Below are 20,777 nucleotides of genomic sequence, written 5' to 3'. Positions count from 1 at the left end.
GGGGAGGAAACCCGCCCTCTGGGTCCTCCTTTTATGAAGGTGCCTCCACGAGTCATCGGCCCGTAAGCTCTCATTGACTGTTAGACGTGAGCAGCACCACTGCCCGGAGAAGGCTCGGGACTGACTCAAGTTAACTAAAATATATGGTTAATCTTTGAAAATTGTCACCCTGTTTGACTTGAGATTGCCAGTAACTTCTCTCTTCAAAGGTTGATTCCTTCTTGGGATCAAAAATTAGAAAGTCCGTCTTGGTGCCACCAAATCTCAGGTACGCAGGAGACAAGCCTCTGGCCAAAGTGCGAAGCTTTGGAGAACTGTTAGGAAGACAAGCAAGGCATTAAAATGATTTTTCCAAGACAATCCGATCAAACATGTTTACTCCCTTCTCTCTCGGCAGCGCCATTTCTTACTGTCTAGCCGTACAGGCCTCCGAAGGAGAAGTCATACTGCTATAATGGGGGAATCTCTGACTCTGAATCTTTCTGTAATTGCACCATTGCTCTTCTAGGCACCTGAAGGCAACTTGGAGCCCTAATTCCAGCAAGAGCTGAGAGTCTAACTTGACAAGTAGGATAGTATTCAAGGACTTCAAGAAACTCAAAACCTTTTATGCTCAATGGAGGAAAAGAGGCACAAGAGTAGAAACTCTGGGAAAGATGACTCTGTTTCTTTGAAAAATAGATTGTCTTCAAAAATTTATGTTCCCAGAGAAGTTAAAAATGATTTAGGATTCCTCCTCCCCTCCCAATGAAAGCCATCCTTTTAAATTTAAATGACTTAGAATTACCTAAGATTCTCATTTCTATCACTGACACCTCCAGTTTGAGCAATTCTAAATGCATAGCTCATCAAGCCAGAAGTGCTCCTGATAAGGGCCCATTATGTGCTCAGAATGGTAACAAAGGCTATAGGATGGAATTAGAATGATTTATAATCCTTTCCCTCGGAAAGATGCCATGATTATTTAAGTAAATAAAACTAAGAAAACAGAAGACCTAGGCAAAGGGACTCCTGCCACACATTTCTGAAACCTCACACGTGTGATTCTGGCCACACAGCTCTCTGCAATGATCTTAAAACACATAAAACCAATGCTGTGCAGTTCTTGGAATGGCTCAATTAATCGGTTTCCATGTGGGTTTATTTCAAACAAGAAAATCATTCCAGGAGGACTACTTAATTGCCAATACTTCTTAACATCCTAGGAATTCAAGACCTGACCTACAATTTTAAGATGTGCTCCTGCTTAACTCTGTATAGTGCTAGTAAAATTTTTGAAAGATTTCTTTATTTGTGCTTAGGAAAGAGAAATTAAAATGTGGAACTTGGGGCTGGCCCGGTGGCACAGCAGTTCAGTTCACATGTTCTGCTTCTCCGTGGCCCAGGGTTCGCCGGTTCGGATCCCGGGTGTGGACATGGCATTGCTTGGCACGCCATGCTGTGGTGGGCGTCCCACGTATAAAGTAGAGGAAGATGGGCACGGATGTTAGCTCAGGGCCAGTCTTCCTCAGCAAAAAGAGGAGGATTAGCAGCAGTTAGCTCAGGGCTAATCTTCCTCAAAAAAAAAAAAAAAAAGTGGAACTTGACCAAAAGATGTCTCCTGCATTAAAAATTTCAGCAATTCTTCCCCAACATTTTTTTTGTTTGTAACTTGAGAGCTTTTTACAGTAGTTCCTAGCCGCTCTTGCCTTCATGAGCCTTTTACTCCATAAAAAAATTTAAAATTATATTCTATGGTAATATTTATATATAAAGACAAATATGTTAATGTCATACGTTAAAACATTTTCTTTGACCTGAAAGTTCATCTTCTTTGGAACTTAAAAGAACTGAAAATATTTTTGTAGGGCCCTAAACGTATCGTGGGTCCTGGCATGAGGAAATACTGCACAAAGTGAGACTTCAGAAAAGTACCAACTGGAGCTCTCCCTGACTGAGATACTGGAGCACCAACGGACTCTGGGAAGCATGGCGTCTGCTGTGAATCCCCTAAACCACTGGAAAATGAATGGAAATGCTAACTTTGACTAAGTAAGGATTCAGAACAAAGCCATTTCCACTTTGCAACAAACCCAAACAAAAATAAACTGTAGGGAGCGGGGCTGGAGCATTATTGTTTAATGAGCACAGAGTTTCAGTTTGGGAAGATGAAAAAGTTCTAAGATGGACAGTGGTGATGGCTGAATGACAGTGTGAACGTCCTTAATGCCAGTGAACTACACACTTTAAAATGGTTAAAGGGTCAGCCCCGTGGCCGAGTGGTTAAGTTCATGTGCTCCACTTCGGCGGCCCAGGGTTTTGCCAGTTCGGATCCTGGGCACAGACATGGCACCACTCTTTAGGCCATGCTGAGGTGGCGTCCCACATGGCGCAACCAGAGGCACTCACAACTAAATATACAACTATGTACTGGGGAGCTTTGGGGAGAGGAATAAAAAAAAATGATTGGCAACAGTGGTTAGCTCAGGTGCCAATCTTTAAAATGGTTAAAATGGTAACTCTATGCTTGATATGTTTTGCCAGAATAGAATGAACAAATTGTAGACATAGTGTGATTTCGACAATGAAGAAATAATATATATAGGAGATAACAGCGGTCATTATTATGTGGTAAGATGCATGGTAGACTCTTTTCTATTGCTTTTCCATACTTTACAAGTTTTCCATAAATAAGCACATGATATTTTAATTTATACAAGACAGTTTTGTATGTGTGTCTTTCTGTTTTTTAAGAATAAGTTAAGAAACCAAGGGGCTGGCCCTGTGGCCGAGTGGTTAAGTTCACGGGCTCCCTTTCAGCAGCCCAGGGTTTTGCTGGTTCAGATCCTGGGCACCAACATGGCACCGCTCATCAGGCCACACTATGGCGGCATCCCACATGCCACAACTCGAAGGACCCACAACTAAACATACAACTATGTACCACGGGGAGTTGGGGAGAAAAAGCAGAAGAAAAAAAAAGAAACCAAGATTTACTTAAAGGAGACACAACCATCCACTAATTTATTCAATAAATATTCATTGCAGGCCCACTGTGTGCCAGGCAGTATGCTGGTTGCTGGGGATACAATGGCAAACAGACAGAGATAGCTACTGTTCTCATATAATTTATAGTTAGTGATATATACGAACAAGAAAATAGGTAATTCCAAAACAGTGCTATAAGAACACACAAAGGGGGTCTTAACTCAGACTTTGGGCTGGGGGTAGGGAGTGGTTAGAGGTTTTCCAGGGGAGGTGGCTTCACTGTTAGACACTCAAAAGGAATAAATCTTTTCCAGACCAAAGATAGTGAGGTGGGATTGAAGTAGAAAAGTCCGTGCAAAGACCAGAGGTAGACAAGAACATGGCACCGCTGAAGAGCTGACGGGCGTGGCTAGAGCCTAGAGACTGGGGGCAGGCAGTTGCTGGGAGAGAACAGACTGAGAGGCAAGCAGAACAACATCATGGAGGGCCTGTAAGCCGCTGTGTCCAGGAGTTCCAACTTTATGTGAGGGCAATGAGGAGACATGGACAGATTTAAAGCAGTGGAGTGTTCCCACCAGACTTTTATTCTAGAAAAGAATCTCAGGCTGTAGTATAAATAGCTGAATAGAAGGACCAAGACTGCGGTCACGTTAATGTAGATAGAAAGCGATGGGCTGAGCTAAGGTAACAGCAGTGTGGACGAAGAGAGGTGGATAAATTCAAGACACATGCGGAGGTAGAAAGTCTAGATTTGGGGTTCAATTGGATGTTGGAGAAGAGTCAAGGATCTCTCCTGGGAGGCATCTTGGAAGATGGTAATATTTGCTGAGATGAAGAATAGGTGATAGATTGGAGATGGGGATGAAGGCAGGGGAGAGGCTCAGTTGCGTAGAATTTAAGATGCCAATGGAACATATTTCCATCAGGCCCTTGGCCATGTGTGTTTGAAGCTCAGGAGACACATCCAGGCGAGGTATGGAATGGAGAGCCCTCAGTCTCAAAGTCAGTGACTGGTAACCCCTGGCCCATGCTGTCGAGACACGGCCCTAACTGATACAAGGAGCTTCCTCCGAGTCACTCCCGGCTGGCCCTGTTCCACTGCCTTTGGCCAGGCGCTGAGTCTCGTCCCTGGCATTTTGATTGTTTGATGATAGAAGAAGCCCATTTAGATTTGTGTAGCTGGTATTTTTGAGCAACTGAGATGGGTGAGAAGCAGCTGCTCTCGTTTCTGGGGAATGGAGGGAAAACTAGTATCAGTGGGACAGAGCTGTGTTATCAGAGATGTACATCTGTGCGAGGCCTGGGGCAGATGCCCCAGAACCAGAGCCTGGTTCCCAGAGGTAGTAACTGTCCCACCTTGGGTCCCTCTCGCTCACATTACTCTGTCGGTCTTCTCTTCATAGCATTCACTGCTCTCTGAAATTAGTTTCCTCATTTGTTTCCTTGGTGCCCTGTCTATCTCAGCTTCGCCCCGGATTTAAGCTCTGTGAGAGCGGGCACCTCCTCTGTGTGGCTCATCAGAATCTCCTCAGCACCTGGATAAGCATCTAGGTAAGCACCCGCACACAGCGGTGCTTAATAAATATCTGTTAAGTGAATGAACAGCCGAGTCCGGCCTGATGAAAGGGCAAGTGGGGCCAAAGACCGTTTTCTGAACAAAATTAAAACTCAATGTTATGGCTTCAGCTAAGGAAAGGAAATCACATGTTTTAAAGCATTGGTATTAAAGATCTTTTCGTTTGTCTCCTTTGCAATGGAATATTTTCTTGTTTTGAGAATACAATATTGATGCCCTGGGACAACAGCCAGATTTAAAGCAGCTGCAAAACATGTCATCAAAACAAAATTGATCAAAGGTACAGTATTTCTATCATATACACAAAAGAGAAAGGGAAAAAAGTCTACCGCCACTACAGTGACATGGAAATAACAAAAGACGCGGAAGAGCACCTGCCGATACGCCATTTCGGAAGCAGTTTGTTAGGAGGAAGCAAAGCCTGCAGGTATTTTCATTCTACCTTATGTGTAAAAATAAGTTGCTTATCTCTGACACAAAAGCAGAGGTGTGCCCGAGCCAGCGTGTCCTGGCTTGTACAAGCTTGTGAGAGAGTCAGCTGTTAAATTCTGAGAACCAGTCGTTAAACTTTGCCAGTCTGAAATCAGCCATGGGGGGTGGTATTTATCCTACAGAAGTCAGAAAAAAAGCGTAAATCAGCTCCCCCTCTTCCCAAAGAGCCAGTTGTGAAACACGTCCCAGCACACCACTGCATGAGCCGTAATTCAAGCCGTGGAAGTGGGGGAGACCACTCAGAGTATGTGAAGTGAAAAGCAGGTCTGAGTCAGAAGTCAGAGGAACACCAACGTTTAAGACGAGCTATAGAAAGAGACGGGGAAGAGGTGTCAGAAGCGGAGGAAACCCCCGGAAACAGAGCTGATGCCAAACCGAAGGGACGAGCAAGGGTTTCAATTGTCAACCTTGACAAATGCTTCTAGAAGACTGCATTAGTTTCCCAGGGCTGCAGTCACAAAGTGCCGCCAACTGGATGCTTAAACAACAGAATCTCTTGTCTCATAGTTCTGGAGGCCAGGCATCTGAAGTCAAGGTGTTGGCAAGGCCATGCTCACTCTGAAGGTGCTGGGGAAGGATCTGTTCCAGGCTTCTCTCCTAGCTTCTGGTAGTTCCTCGTAGCAGCATAACTTTGCTTTTCACAAGGCATCCTCTCTGTGTCATGTCTGTCTCCAAATTTCCCCTTCTCACAAGAACATCAGTCATACACGATCAGGGCCCTCTTCATTCCAGGCTGACCTAATCTTCACTAATTACATCTGCAATGACCCTATTTCCAAACACGTCGTATGCTGAGGTACTGGGATTAGGACTTCAACATATGGATTTTATAGGGACACTCAGAGATTCAACCCATAACAGAGACCAAATCAGGATTGAAATGTATTCATTGGATTTTGCAATAAAAGAAGGTCATTGATGATCCTGGAGAGATTGATTTTAGTGACACCATGACAGGGACATCCTGAGGGTGGAACAAGGAAGGAATGAGCAGTAAGGAAGGCTGCAGAGGGGAGGAGAGAAGCAGGGCAGTCGCTGCAGAGACATACGTGCCGGGAGGTGTTTGAGATGGGAAAGACTTGAGGACGTGTATAGGCCGATAGCAAGGAGCCAATAAAAAGGGAGAGTTAAAGATACAGGAAAGAGGGGCTGGCCCAGTGGAGCAGCGGGTAAGCTCACAAGTTCTGCTTCGGCAGGCCAGGGTTCGCTGGTTCAGATCCCAGGTGCAGACATGGCACCGCTTGGCAAGCCATGTGTGGTAGGCGTCCCACATATAAAGTAGAGGAAGATAGACATGGATGTTAGCTCAGGGCCAGTCTTCCTCAGCAAAAAGAGGAGGATTGGTGGCAGATGTTAGCTTAGGGCTAATCTTCCCCCCCCAAAAAAAGATACAGGAAAGAGAAGAGATGACTGCTAGAGCAAGTCCTTGGGGAGGCAGGAGGGGCAGGACCCAGAGCAGAGCTGGAAGAACTGGCCTGAGAAGAGAGAAAGGAAGAATGCTGGATATGGTCATGGTATGTCCACAGGTTTGATGTAGGAAGAAAAGTAAGTTTCTGTCTAGTGACTTCATTTTCTTTGGAGAACAGAAGTGTGGTCATAGGCCAACAGTGATGAGGTGGAGGATCCGAGATTTGAAGGAAGCGAAGAAAGAGAGGCAGGGAAGTGAAGAGTTACGTGGTAGCACTAAGGTCCACGTAAGTCTGGAGGGCAAGAATTTATGGTGCGACACCAATCCACGTGGCTGAGAGATTCCTCTCCCCAAGAGCCTAATAGCCCAGTTCTACAGGGTGGCCACTGAGACTGGAAGCAGAGGCAGACACATAAAAGTGGTTTATTAATATGCATTACAATTCAGGATTAGATAATATTTTTCCATTTCCAGATTTTATGGCCACTGTACAGATTCCAAACAGGGAAAATATAGGACTAAGCTAGGTTTGGGTTTTAGCAGGAAGAACAATGGTGACATCACTGAATGTGGAGTTGGGAAGAGATGCACATTTCACAAGCTGGTGCAAGCTGGTTTCAGTACAACAGTGAGTAAAGATTCTTTAAAAATGTGGGTGTGAAGAAATTGAGAGGCAGTTTATTCAAGGGGACTTGAAGTCATCTGGGATGACGGTGGGACATGGGAGTGGAGAGGAAATGGTGAAATCAGTGCTAGTCTTCAGTCAATAAGGAGGAGTGTGGAAGAGGGGAGCAGAGCACAGTGACGAGGAGCACAGGATGAGCATCAGGCATGGCGGCAATGGACTTCACACTAGAGTCATGACGATCATCTCTAACATGCATCAGGTTAGTCCAAACGCAGCGTTTTAGGCCCTTTGCATAGATTATTTCACTTAATCCCAAAACAATGCAATGAGGTAGGTGTCATCATTATCCTCATTTTAGAGGCAAGGAACCTGAACAACAGGAGGCTAGGTGATCTCCCCAAGGTAACAAGCCAAAAGGGATTTGAACTACGGCAGGCAGTCGGGACTTCAAACTAGTGGGCAGTCGTCCAGAAGCTGCCCTGGGAACGCGAAAAGGCTGCAGTGCGGGAGGATGCGCAGCCTTTCCTCTCCTTGGGTCTTCAGAGAAGAGCCAGGTTTCAGCCGGGGCAAGGAGGGGTCGGGAACATTCTAAGAGGAAGACAGAGCAGGCGTTCCATCAAAGGGCTCCAGGGAGCACGGTGGAAGGTTTGGGAGGGACAAGGTCAGTGAGCTCTCAGGCAGGGGGAGAGCACTTCTCAGGGGTCAGAAAACGTGAGTCTATAGCTTGGGATCATTCTGTTCTCTGTTTGCCCTGGGCTGTGGGTACGGCTGTCTGCAACAGGCACACCGGGGGCCTGTGGCTCTTTCCAACATCGGTTATCAGACGTGCACTTGACATTGACAATGAACACTTTTCCAAATCTGAAAAGCAGCTTTGTCAATGAAGACGCAGGAATCTAACTATTCAAAGTTATTATTAATAAATATCTATTGAATTGGTAAAAAAGAGATGAACTTTGCTGAAGAAAAGCAAGCACAGCTGCATTATTTCTGCCATTGCTGTTTAGCACCACTCTTTTGCCCTGTAGTCCTTAGGATCTCTACCCCTGACTCCACGCTCCACATGGTGAACCGTGCTCGACTGCAGTGTGGACTACACCATCCAAAACAGTAACAAGTAGCCACACGTGGCTGTTGAGCACTTGAAATGTGGCTAATTCCAGTTGAGATGTGCTGTGAGTATAAAATATACACCAGATTTTGAAGACTTGTTTGAAAAGGAATGTAAAATATCTCGTTAATATTTTTCTATTGATTATATGTTGAAATGATAACATTTTGGATATTTTATGTTAAATAAAACATTAAAATTAATTTCACCTGTATCTTTTTGTCTTTTTTACCATGGCTACTAGAAAATTTGAAATTACAAATGTGGCTTGCCTGTGAGGCTCACCTTATGTTCCTGTCGAGCGGCGCTGGTCTCAACCCTTCCATCTTGGAGGGCCAGGGCCTCTTCCGGCTCCGCACAGGCGGGCTTAGGAAGTTTTTGACTGGGTTATTGATTAGTTCCCTCGGGGAAGAGGACAAACTGGAAAGATACTCCTTTCCAATTCTAGATTGTTCTATCACTGGCATTTAAGTTCTGAGTATTTGGTGTTCTCTAACTGCAAATGTGAAACATACACGTGTTGGCCACCCTGGCAACCCAGCGCCATGCCATCTGCCTGAATTCGCTCAGGCCTCTCTGGAAGCACCTGCAGTGGCTGATTCTCCCACCCTCGGGTCAGAGCTTCTTTCCTTAGTCTATCAATCTTCTCGATTTGTTTCTGGACAAGCTACTTCTACCACATCCTTGCCCGGTTAAAAACATAAACCGCTTTGCTTCCTTTTTGTACACTGTTCTCTCTGCAATTAGCACCCAGGTTCAAGCTCTGCTCCTTCATGTAACAGCAGGCTGATCATGGGCAAGTGAGTGAATCTCCCTGAGCCTCAGTTTCTTCATTTTTTTTTTTTAAAGATTTTATTTTTTCCTTTTTCTCCCCAAAGGCCCCCAGTACATAGTTGCATATTCTTCGTTGTGGGTCCTTCTAGCTGTGGCATGTGGGACGCTGCCTCAGAGTGGCTTGATGAGCTGTGCCATGTCCGCGCCCAGGATTCGAACCAACAAAACACTGGGCCGCCTGCAGCGGAGCGTGCGAACTTAACCACTCGGCCACGGGGCCAGCCCCTTGTTTCTTCATTTTTAAAATGAGGATAATAATAGTGCTCACCTCATTGTTTTGTAGCAAGGACTAAATGAATCAATACCTAGAAGGTGCTTACAACAGGGCCTGACACATGACCTGGGCTCGATAGTGTCAGCTATTTTTATTGTCCTCCCCTCCTTATTACTTCGGCTCTCATGTGCTCAGCTCTTGCCATCTTGGCCAAGCATCTTCCCCTTTGAGGTGTAATAAAGCAATGCCCGTCTCACCCTCCGCTCCTGTGGACAGATACTAAGCTTAGTGTTGTCTTCTGAGACCGAAGCTAAATGTTGTGTCTTCTGAGATGGCCAGGCCACTCTGGGCTCTGTGCTAATCACGCTGGAGAGATGGACCCTCAGACCCTAATTCAGAAGCCAGGTCTTAGGTGAGAAGGAGAGGAGGCTCCTGCCTCTTTGAGCCGCAGTCTTTGAGGACATAGGTGGGGACAGGGTGGATGTGTTTGCAGATGCTTCTGGGGAGTGGGCATCAAAGACGGCCTCTGCTAGGGGAAGGGCCCTGGAGTGGTCAAGAGCCAGCCCTGGAGAGAAACCTGTGTGAACAGGAATACACTGTGTTTTGTAAGCCAAAAAAACCCCAGTTTTATCTGTTGCATGCTATGCTCTTTTGTTTTCATAATCGTCCAGCCTTTGACACAGATGTGGGGCCGGAGGAAAGTAAGCGTGCTATGGGAAATTGAGATGTGTTTAAGAGGAGGCAAGGGATCACCCTCGCTGAATTGCAGACTGGAAGTTCTGTGTGTTTGGGGAGTGGTGCTAGTCAATTAGTTAACTTGACTGGAGGGTGATCAGGCCTGGACCCCAAAAGTCATACCGTAGGTTTTGTCCTTTAGACCTGTTTCTCCAGGAGGGGATCCCCAAATGCCGCTCCTGGGACCTACGCCGGCTTCCGCAGCAGCAAACTTGAGTCCTCACATTTCAGCAAGTGGTCATCTCCTTCATCCCTCTATTTTTTCAGTGTCACCTCACACCCTCTCATCCCCCCACTCCCCCTCCCAAGCTAGGCCTGGGGTCCAGAGATACGGAGCCCTGTAGTTCAGTGTTTCTCCGGAGGAATCTTTCTGTCTTCCAACCAGCTGCTGCCTGGTATCGACCTCCTATCCCAAAGGGGAAGGAGAAAAGTGGGGCCTCCTCCCCACCAGGAAAGTCTGCCTCTCCTGCCACAGCAGGAAAGAAGGAAGTTAACTATGATCAAAAGAAACACAGAGAACTGGTCAGTGGTTAGCAAATACTCACTATTTTCCGAAGGAAGCAATTAGCTTAAATTTTGAACACTCTGTGTCAAACACTGTGCTAAGAACTTACTTATTATCTCATCAGATCCTCATCACAATCATACAAGAAGGTTGTAGAAGTTCCATTCCACAGGTGAGGAAATTGAGGCTTGGAGTTGTCAAGCCACCTGTAAAAACCAAGCCACCCAACTTTGGCAGAGTTGGGGATCAAGCCAGGGAGGTCTGACTGCCAATCTCTTACCCATTAGGCTACCTGCTCTTATTTGCAACATAAAGGACTGAAATTAGCAATGGCAGCTGACAGCATGGGCAGAGGAAGGACAGCATGGTGCTGTCAGGCAACGGCGAGATTCCCAGCTGTCTGAGGTGGCTGGGGTGTGGCTGTCTCCGCAGGCTCTCATGACCTAGATGAGTGGCCCAGATGACCTGGGACTGTCTCTGCAGCTCCCTGTCTTGGGATCAGCCTGCACTCCTAGAGCAGGGGCGGCTGAGCCTGCGCCAGGTTCAGTCTGTCTCAGGTGAGAAAAAAATTACCACTGATAAAGCGGTGGCACGTTTTGCAGCCTCATCTTACAGAGAGCTCTTTTTAGTAAGGCTCTGTAAGTCACTGCAATAGTATTCCAGGTCTCATTTAGAAAATATTTTTAGATTTTTTTAATGAAAAGAATGTAATATGGGAAATCTCTGTACCTTGTGCTCAATTTTGCTGTGAATCTAAAACTGCTCTTTAAAAGTTTATTAAAATGTATCTATCAGTTTAAGAGACGGAAGCCTGGTTCACAATCTCACTTGTCCTAGACTATGCAGCAAATTCAAGTTTCTTTTCCAAATTTCCCCTTAAAACCCGGCCCTTAGTTGGCGCTCGGGCAACACTCCATGAATGAATGAAGGCGGTAAAGAGTGGTTTGTGGGTGGCTGCCTAGAGAGGCAAAAGGGAGGAGAGTGGTGGCAGCCGGACGTGGATGTCAGGAGCACAGGGGAGGGACAGGGACCGGGAGGCCAGCGCTTACCCCAGGAAGGTGAGGAAGCGCGGGTCCGTGGCCAGGTTGGCGTCGATGGTGAAGGACAGGAAGGCGGGGCTCACCAGGTGCACCGGCCGCTCGGTGGAGAAGTCCAGCTCCACGGCGTCCTCAGCTTGCGCGGGGCCCGCCCGGGCGCCCGGGGAGAAGGGACCGAGCGGCCCCAGCAGCAGCAGCAGCGGCGGCGACAGCGGCAGCCCCCCCGTCCAGTGCAGCAGCATCTCGAGCTCACCTGGCTGCCCCACCGGCGGGCGGCGGCGCAGCAACCTCGCGCACTTCCTCCCGCCAGCCCACAGCGCCCTTTTCTCCTCTCCTCCACGCTATCGCTCCTCCTCACCCCTCCCACTGCGCCCGGCATCCTCCCACTCCTGACCTGCATCCCTCCCACTGCTCCCTCCCTCCCCGCCCCGCCTCCCCCGCTCACTCCCGCTTCCTTGCACGCTTTCCCTTCGGTGGCAGTCGCGGTTACAAAATCACCCACACCCATTGCAAGGGCGCGGACATGGCCGGGATCCAATCGCCCAGGAAGCCTGGGGAGGGAGCGCCCGGGGAGGAGCGCTGGGCATCTCGGACTCGGCTTCCCGAAGCACAATGTTTTGTGCGCTCTGGTGGGAACACCACCGTTTCCCTCTTCCAGGTCCCATCTGGGTGGCGCCGGGTCTTCTGACCCTCAACTAAAGCTTCTCGTTGCGCATTCATCGCTTCCCTACGCTCCCCGCTCCTCCCCAATCTGGTTTATAAACACCTGCTTGTCACTTGCGCGTGGCAAAATTTGATCAATGGTGTGTCCTCTGGCCAGAGAACTGTTTCCCGGAAATCTTACTTTCGCCTGAAGAATCTGACCTGGGCATTGGCTAACCTACAGCTAGAAAGAAATCAACCTCCCAAAATTCCCTATTAACGTCGCAGGAGAACAGAGTTTAGCAGGGCCGTCAAGTATTAGGTGCTCCAACACCTGAAACTCAGGACATGAAGCCTCCACACAAGTGTGGGGTAGTGACAATCCCTTGAATTTGGAGCCTGTGCCAAATTTCCCCTCTACACATTGATCTTTAGCTGTTGACCAAACTTTTCTTCAGTTTCCTTTTGATGCCTACATCGATGTATAATTATAACAAGCACCGTGCACTTGGGGCTTCCTATATGCCTGGTACCATAAGAGGTGCTTATCTGTATTCTGTAAATCCCACAGCTCTGCCAAGTGCGTATTATCCTCATTTTGCACACGAGGACCCAAGCTCTTAGATATTAACATGTGCAAGCGTCAGAATCGGGATGTGAAGGCAGTTACACAACCCCAAGCAGATGGCAGCCTGTCTCAGCTGACATGTAACTTCCTCAAAGAAGTTTTGCCTGACCCTCCAGGCAGCTGAGGTCTCCCAAGACATTCTCTTTACAGCATCCCGAACTCGCTGGAGCTTACCACGTTTGTTAGTATAGTGAATGTTGCTCCACGTGGGCCTCTTCCGCTAGATTATAGACTCTGAGAAAGCAGAGATGGGGTTTGTCTTGCTCACCGAAGCTCGAGGCACTGTGCTTGGCGCTTCGTAGGCATCCAATAAATATTTATTCAGTAAGCAAATAACACAAAAACTCTTAGAACTTTCCGCTTAGATCGCACCACCAATAAGGCGATAAATAAAAATGGATTGTTTTGAAATTTATATCTAATTTGCATAGATCTATCTATTCTTAAGCAACTTAAAAGTTAAATGTATAGTTAATTGAGTTATAGTTGAGAGATTTTGTGTGTATCAGTTACTATTTTGCAACCTGAATCAGGCTTATGTCCTACAATTATGCACCAGAAAAAATATTCATGTATAAACAGCAAGCCACCAGGAGGTCATATGGAGGCAGATGTGGAGGTGAAAAAGCAGAAGCCTCGGCTCTTTTTCTACTTTTGTCGTGACATTGATCCTACATCCCACTCTGTGCCCCAGTTGTCGTGGGGCAAAAGTCACACCAATTTCTTTGGACTATTTGGGTGATTTGAAAAGTGGACCATTGAGAGTTTTCTAAATAGTGTATCCTCATGACATCCCAAGATGTGGGCCAGTGCGGTCCAGATGTGAGTTACTAATATGGAAACTGGGAGAACACAAATGAGGAAGCGAAACAGAGTGACTTGCACACATGATGATCTCTTGCTTGAGATCACATGAGTTTCTGGCTCCTGGATCTAAATTGGTTTGATCCATTATGCCAGATAAGAGGAATATATGGGTACGTAGGAGAGAGAAACAGGCGGTAATGTTAATAGAAATTATCATTTCAGAGACACTTTGTGGGATCTTGGGCCAGTTTTTCAACCTCTGGGAGCCTCAACTTTTTCATCTGTAAAGTGCAGGTAATAATGCCTATTTCATAGTGCTTTTTTTAAGAAGTAATTGACTTAATATATATAACACATCCAGCTCCATATACAATATGAAGGGGGTGTTCAACAGATGAGTTTTTATTCTTATTATTGCTTCGTTTAATATTCACGATACCCTTGTAAAGTAGATTTAGACCCAGCTTCTGATTCCAGGTCCAGAGATTTTCCACTCTATCACCCAGATTTGGCAACTCACAAATTATGTGATGAAAATGATTTAGAATTAAAAATCTTCAAATGCACTAGGACAGTTCATGTGAATCGTTTAATAATTATAAAGTGGCATCACTTCCATGTGGACTTTGGGTTGATTTCAGTAGTGGTACTGGGTTTTTAGGGACTCACACAAGGTTCACCTGGTCAACAGCTACAAACAATTGTAAGACAACAGGCTGATTTCAGGGCATCTTTATAAAATAATCATCTTTTCACTTGCCTGTCTAGAAAATTAAGATTTTCCTAATGTAGAGGGCAGTCTCTTAGGCATTTGGGGTTCCCTTGAGGCTGTATAAATAGTTTACATATGCTATGTTGTTTCGAGTTATTGGGTTGAAACTTACTAAAGTTAAGTTTTAGTTTTAATTTTTCAGTGATCAAACTATACTCTGAAACAAGGAGAAAGTAAAAGCGGAAATGTGGTAGGGGCTGGAAAGAAGGAAGTTCACATGTTTCGAGTGCATGCTGTTCTTCAAGGTGCTTTCCCATATTCGTTTATTCATCTAGTCGAGCAGATATTTATTGGGTGCCTACAATGTGCCAAGCAATGAGCCAGGCAGCTGTAAGCAGCAAGCAGGAATGGTCCCTGCACTCTGGAGCTTCCAGTCTTACTGGGGAGGCAGATAGTGTTTAAAAGGGGCAGGAGGGGGCCGGCCCATGGAGTAGTAGTTAAGTTCAGTGTGCTCCACTTCAGCAGCCCAGGTTCACAGGTTCGGATCCCGGGCACGGACCTACACCACTCATCAAGCCATGCTGTGGTGGCAACCCACATGCAAAATAGAGGAAGATAGGCACAGATGTTAGCTCAGGGCCAGTCTTCCTCACCAAAAAAGGGGGGAGTGCAAGGAGGAGTCATTCAAGGCTAAGAAGATGGCAGGTGCAAAGGTCCTGGGATGCAGCTGGATCAGAGAGAGAGAGAGGGGCAGCTGGGGACATAGAGACTGACGTTGAAAGGCCGTGAAGTATCTTGGGAGCAATGGGAAGCCACTGAATGGTCTTCGAGCCTGGGGTGGGGGATGTGATATGATCAGATTTATATTTTTAAAAGGCAAACTGTAGATATTCTGTTTCCAGTTTTGTATAGATGTCTGTTTATAGAACATGGATGTGCATTTCTCTATAGATATAGATAGTTTCTAGTTTTCTTCTATTAAGCTTATGTCTACTATTCCCTATAAATATGTGTATCTCTCTGTGTCTGTAGGAAAGTGGGTACTTGAAGCCAGTAAGTGAGCCAGAAAGTGTCAGAGAAAGCAGGAAGTATCCCAGGATAATGACTTATAAGTCCCAGCGGTCACACACAAGAACCAGGTAGGTTATTATGGTGTAGGCTGAACAATTATTCAAAAGTCCCCAGAGGAGATCTGACTGTCCAATTTTGGCCACCTGTCTTTAGGATGATGAAGGCCTTGGGAGACCTTGTTAATTATACTCATGCCAAAAAAGCACAATAATGTGAATTAAGTGGGATATTGTTTGCTGTTACCCCCAAGCTCTGTAAACAGTGTAAGCAGCACAAACGCAGGGCAGATAAGGGAGTGTTTCCAGAAAATGCATTGGAAATAGGGACATGGTTGGGCTTGAGATATAGGAAGGAGGTGTCCTATCCTAATATTACATGTGTAATCTGTATACTATCCTATCTCTACTGTGTTCTTGGCTTTTGGCCAGGCGTCCGGTCTTGGCTCTCCCAAGAAATAAGTGCTATGAAGTGGGTTGAGAGTATTCCCTGCTTTGTTGACTCCAGATGAGGAGTTAATAAGGAAGGTGGCCTGTGTAGGAAACTGCCCTTGTAGTGGAACCCATTCAGCGCCAGTGACTAAGGCCTTGTAATGGCCACTGTTTGAAGTGTATCTTGGAGGGGCAGTTGCTTCTATAAAATTTATTGAATAGTTGGTTCGGTCATGACTGTGTAGTTATTTGAATATTGCATTAGACTTTGGCATTATTTCATAAAATAAGTATAAATGGAAAATACTATTGATGAGAAACATACATCTCACTAACTTACTTCATTTGCAACTAGGTTGGAAATCATTAGGTGTGCTGATGGGGACAAACCTTTATTCTCAATCTGATGCTCTTCAGAGGTAAGTGGGCCAAATGTGCATTCACTTCTGAAGGAAAAACTTGTATTGAAGAACTTATTGAGAAAGACTAGCAATAACCTTATTTTAATCCAAACTCAAACAAATAAACTTTATTAAAAAATGTTTGTGGGGCAGTTAGGGAAACATAGACTGGATATTTCATGATATTAAACAAGTTATTGTTAAGCTTTTAAGGTGGGATAATGGCATTGTGGCTTTTCTTTTCTTTTTTTTTTTTAGGAAGATTAACCCTGAGCTAACGTCCACTGCCAATCCTCCACTTTTTGCTGAGGAAGATTGGCCCTGAGCTAACATCTGTGTGTGGCTATTTTTCAAGAATCCTTATCTTTTAGAGTCGTGTTCTGATGTGTTTATCAGTACACTGATATATTTGGGATTTGCTTCAAAATGAACTCAGCGGGAGGAGCGCAGTGGGTATGGGGATGGGTGAAACAAGATGGACCGTGAGTGAACAATTATTGAAGCCGGGCGATGGGGTGCCATGGCTGCAGCAGATTTTATTTTCTGAATATGACCGTAACAATATTTCCCATCGCACATGTTCTTCTGTAATTTGACCTTTCCATCCTCCCACAGAAAGGTGGGGATCTATGTCCCTTCCCCTTGACTGTTAGGCAGGCTTTTAAGCCCTTTAATCAATATGGTACGACAGAAATGACACAGTGTGACTTCTGAGGCTGGGTCGGAAAAGACTCTGCAGCTCCCACCTCATCCTCTTGGTCTGCTTTCTCTCCCATACTTTCTCTTAGTGTGCTCCCTCTGGGAACCCAGCTGCCACATTAGGAGAAGCCCAGGGAGAGGCCATGAGTAGATGCTCCAGTTGACAGCCCCAGCACAGCTCAGGCTCCAAGCCAGCCCAGCCCAGGAACCATACACATGAGTGAGGAAATCGCCGGATGATTCCAGCGCTGGTGATTCAAGTCACACCAGCCAAAGTTGGTTACACAGCAAAAGACGAATGAAATAGAGTTGCATTGTGCTATTGTATCTACTTTTGTGTTTATCTGAAAATTGTCCATAGTAAAAAGTTTTTAAAAGGTTTCTATGACCATTAAAAGAGAATGCTAGAAATACACCATCAGATCATCTAAAAGGCAAGATGTGCTTTGATATTTTATAATGGTTTTAGCTCTCTGAGGACAGAATCCCCCTTACAGTATGGTAAACTTTCGGACTTCTTGCTCATACGCATGCAGCATGCGTGAAATTCAGGGGCGGTCTAGATGAGTGTTCTCGGGTTAAATTGGAGAGCAGTAAGTATGGTGAGACAGTTGGTAGGAGAGATTCCAATATTCTGAGTGAAAGGGTCAAATTAGAATACAGATTTTATGTGAAAGGAAGCAGCTCAAACCCTTATTTCTTCTTCATGGGTGCTGGGATTAGGGACAATCTTTTCTTTTTCTATCATAGTTGATTAACTTCTGGACAGGAGGCTGATCAACTAAGTTAAAGATCTTTGTACCTCCCTTTCCCTCTCTTTGATGCCTGTGCTTTGTGAGGGAAATGGAAATAGCTTTATTTTATTTCTGTTTATAAAGTGAATTCATGTTCTTTTAAAAAAATATATCTAGAAGCAACTCAAATGTCCATTGACAGGTGAATATATAAAAATGTGTATATACATACAATGGAATATCATTGAGCCTTAAGACGAAGGAAATTCTATCACATGCTACAGCGTGGGTGAACCATGAGGATATTATGCTAAGAGAAATAAGACAGTCACACACACAAAAACAAATACCGTATGATTCCACTTATATGAAGCTCCTAGATTAGTCAAATTTATAGAGACAGGAAGCAGAATGGTGCTTCCCAGGGACTGGGGGAGGGGAGAATGGGGACTTGTTCAACAGGTACAGAGTTTCAGATTTGCAAGATGAAAAAGCTCTGGAGATCTGGTTCACAACAAGGTGAATATGCTTAACATCACTGGACTGTGCAGTTGAAGATGGTTGAGATGATTTTATGTTATGTGTTTTTTACCACAATAACATTTTTAAAAAATCAGTATATATAGAAAAGGAATAAAGAAGAAACTAAGTATCTCTATAATCTTATAGCCTAGAAATAATTAGCATTAATTGGTATGTATCCTTTTGTACATTTTTCCTATGGATAGACAAACATCCACACATTTATTTTAATTAAGTATAGCATCACACCATACCTACTTAACAATAAAGAAAATATCTTTTCATTCAATAAATATGTTTTCATGCACCATTTCAATGACTGCAGAGTTTTCCTCCAATGAGGTGTGTGGCAGAATAAAACCTTGGTAGTAGTTGTCAAAGCTTTTGGTTTCAAGACTCATTTACGCTATTAAAAATTATTAGGATCCCAGAGAATTTTGGGGTTTTTTATTTGTTTTTTGGGGTTTTTTTTTTGAGGAAGGTTACCCCTGAGCTAACATCTGCTGCCAATCCTCCTCTTTTTCCTGAGCTAACATCCATGCCCATCTTCCTCTACTTTATATGTGGGACGCCTGCCACAGCATGGCTGTCAAGCGGTGCCATGTCTGCACCCGGGATCTGAACCGGCGAACCCCGGGACGCCAAAGCAGAACATGTGAACTTAATTGCTGCATCACTGGGCCGGCCCCCCAAAGAATTTTTGATGTGAATGATATCTGTGATATTTGATGTGCCAGATATTAAAACTGAGAAATTTAAAAATATTTATTTATTAATTCATTTAAAAATAACTATAATAAACACATTTCATACTAATATAAATAACATTTTTATGAAAAATAACTATTTTCTAAAACAAGAAAATTAGTGAGAAAGGCATTGTTTTACATTTCTGCAAATCTCTCATGTCTGGCTTAAGAAGAGAAGATTTTTACAACTTCTGTAGTCAATCTGTTACGACTTTACATGTCATGTAGTTTCTGGAAAACTGTATTGTACTCTCATGGGAGAAGGAAAATAGCAAATAACATCTGAGTATTATTATGAAAAGAATTTTGACCTTGCATTTCCCATTATCTTATTATAAAAGTTGCATAATACAGAAAAGTTGAAAGAATTATACTGTGAACACCCGTATAACCATCACCTAAATTCTACAGTTAACATTTTGCTGTGTTTGTTCTATCCTGTGTCTACCCATCTAACCATCCCACTATCCCATCCATGAATCTATCTTATTTTTTAATTGAGATATAATTCTCGTGTCATAAATTCACTCTTTTAAAGTGTACAATTCAGTGGTTTTTAGTATATTCGCAAGATTATGCAACTATCATCACTATCTAATTCCAGAACATTTTCAACACCCCAAAAAGAAATCCTGTACTCATTAAGCAGTCACTCTCCACTGCCATCTACTCTCTGTCTCTATGGATTTGCCTGTTCTGGACATTTCACACAAAAGGAATCATACAGTATGTAGCATTCTGTGTCTGGCTTCCTTCACTTAGCAGAATGTTTTCAAGGACCATCCATGTTGTAGCGTGAATCAGTACTTTATTCCTTTCGATGGCTGAATAATATTCCATTGTATGGATATATCACATGTATTTGTCCACTTATCGGTTGACAGACATTTGTGTTGTTTCCCCATTGTGGCTATTATGTATAATGCGCCTGTGAACATTCATGCACAAGTTTTTGCGTGGACATATGTTTTCAATTCTCTTGGGTATGTACCTTAGGAGTGGAATTGCTGAGTCGTATGATAACTCTATGTTGAACATTTTGAAGAACTGCCAAACTGTTTTCCATGGTACTGTACCATATTATGTTCCCACCAGCAACATATGAGGGTTCCACTTTTCCACATCCTTGCTAACACTTGTTATTGTTAGTCTTTTTGATTATAGCCATCCTAGTAGGTGTGAAGTGATATCTTATTGTGGTTTTGATTTGCACATCCCTAATGACAAATGATGCTAAACGTCTTTTCAAGTTCTTTTTGAGGACATATATTTTCTCTTCTCTAGGGTAGATAGCCAGGAGTGGAACTGTGGGTCATAGGGTTGTTATGAAACTGCCAGAACTTTTCGCAAGTGATCGTCCCGTTTCACGCTCTCAGGAACAATGTATGAGACGTCTGGTGGTTTCACATCCTCACCATTTAGTGTTGTCAGTTTGAAAAACTGTACTCATTATACACCCATATATGGTGTTTAATCCTATCTCTTTGTGGTTTTAATTTTCATTTCTCTGATGACTAATGATGTTTTTTATGTGCATATTTACCATTTGAATAGCTTCCTTTGTGAAATGACTGTCAGAATTTTTGCTAATCATATTGCATTCTAACATATGTAAAGGTTGTATGCCGGGCCAGCCACGTGGCGCAGCAGTTAAGTGCCCACGTTCCGCTTCTCTGAGGCCTGGGGCTCGCTGGTTCGGATCCCGGGTGCGGCCATGGCACCGCTTGGCATGCCGTGCTGTGGTAGGCGTCCCACATATAAAGCAGAGGAAGATGGGCATGGATGTTAGCTCAGGGCCAGGCTTCCTCAGCAAAAGAGGAGGACTGGCGGTAGTTAGCTTAGGGCTAATCTTCCTCGGGGAAAAAAAAAAGGTATGC

General features: G+C 44.5%; 1 protein-coding gene and 1 long non-coding RNA gene across 2 annotated transcripts in view; one reads left to right on the top strand and one right to left on the bottom strand.

Moving 5' to 3' along the window:
* The window catches only part of HPSE (heparanase), a 35,532-nt gene extending 23,634 nt beyond the window's left edge, over window positions 1–11,898 (bottom strand). The window contains exons 1-2 of the mRNA XM_001493282.5: window positions 11,520–11,898; window positions 169–314 (exon numbers count right to left, since the gene is read on the bottom strand). Of these exons, the coding sequence (XP_001493332.2) occupies window positions 169–314; window positions 11,520–11,749 (376 nt within the window). The 5' untranslated portion in view covers window positions 11,750–11,898. The remainder of the gene's footprint in view (window positions 1–168; window positions 315–11,519) is intronic.
* Window positions 11,899–13,719: 1,821 nt separating this feature from the next.
* On the top strand, window positions 13,720–20,468 carry LOC111772681 (uncharacterized). The gene is made up of 4 exons (XR_002806684.2): window positions 13,720–13,878; window positions 15,329–15,435; window positions 16,151–16,214; window positions 16,985–20,468. It is a non-coding gene; the product is annotated as an uncharacterized lncRNA (long non-coding RNA).
* The last annotated feature ends 309 nt before the right edge of the window (window positions 20,469–20,777 follow it).

This window comes from Equus caballus, chromosome 3 (genome assembly GCF_041296265.1).
Source record: "Equus caballus isolate H_3958 breed thoroughbred chromosome 3, TB-T2T, whole genome shotgun sequence".
In the NCBI taxonomy this organism is placed as follows: domain Eukaryota; kingdom Metazoa; phylum Chordata; class Mammalia; order Perissodactyla; family Equidae; genus Equus; species Equus caballus.
The sequence above is the reverse complement of the archived record's forward strand: the minus strand, read 5'-3'. Positions and strand labels throughout refer to the sequence as shown.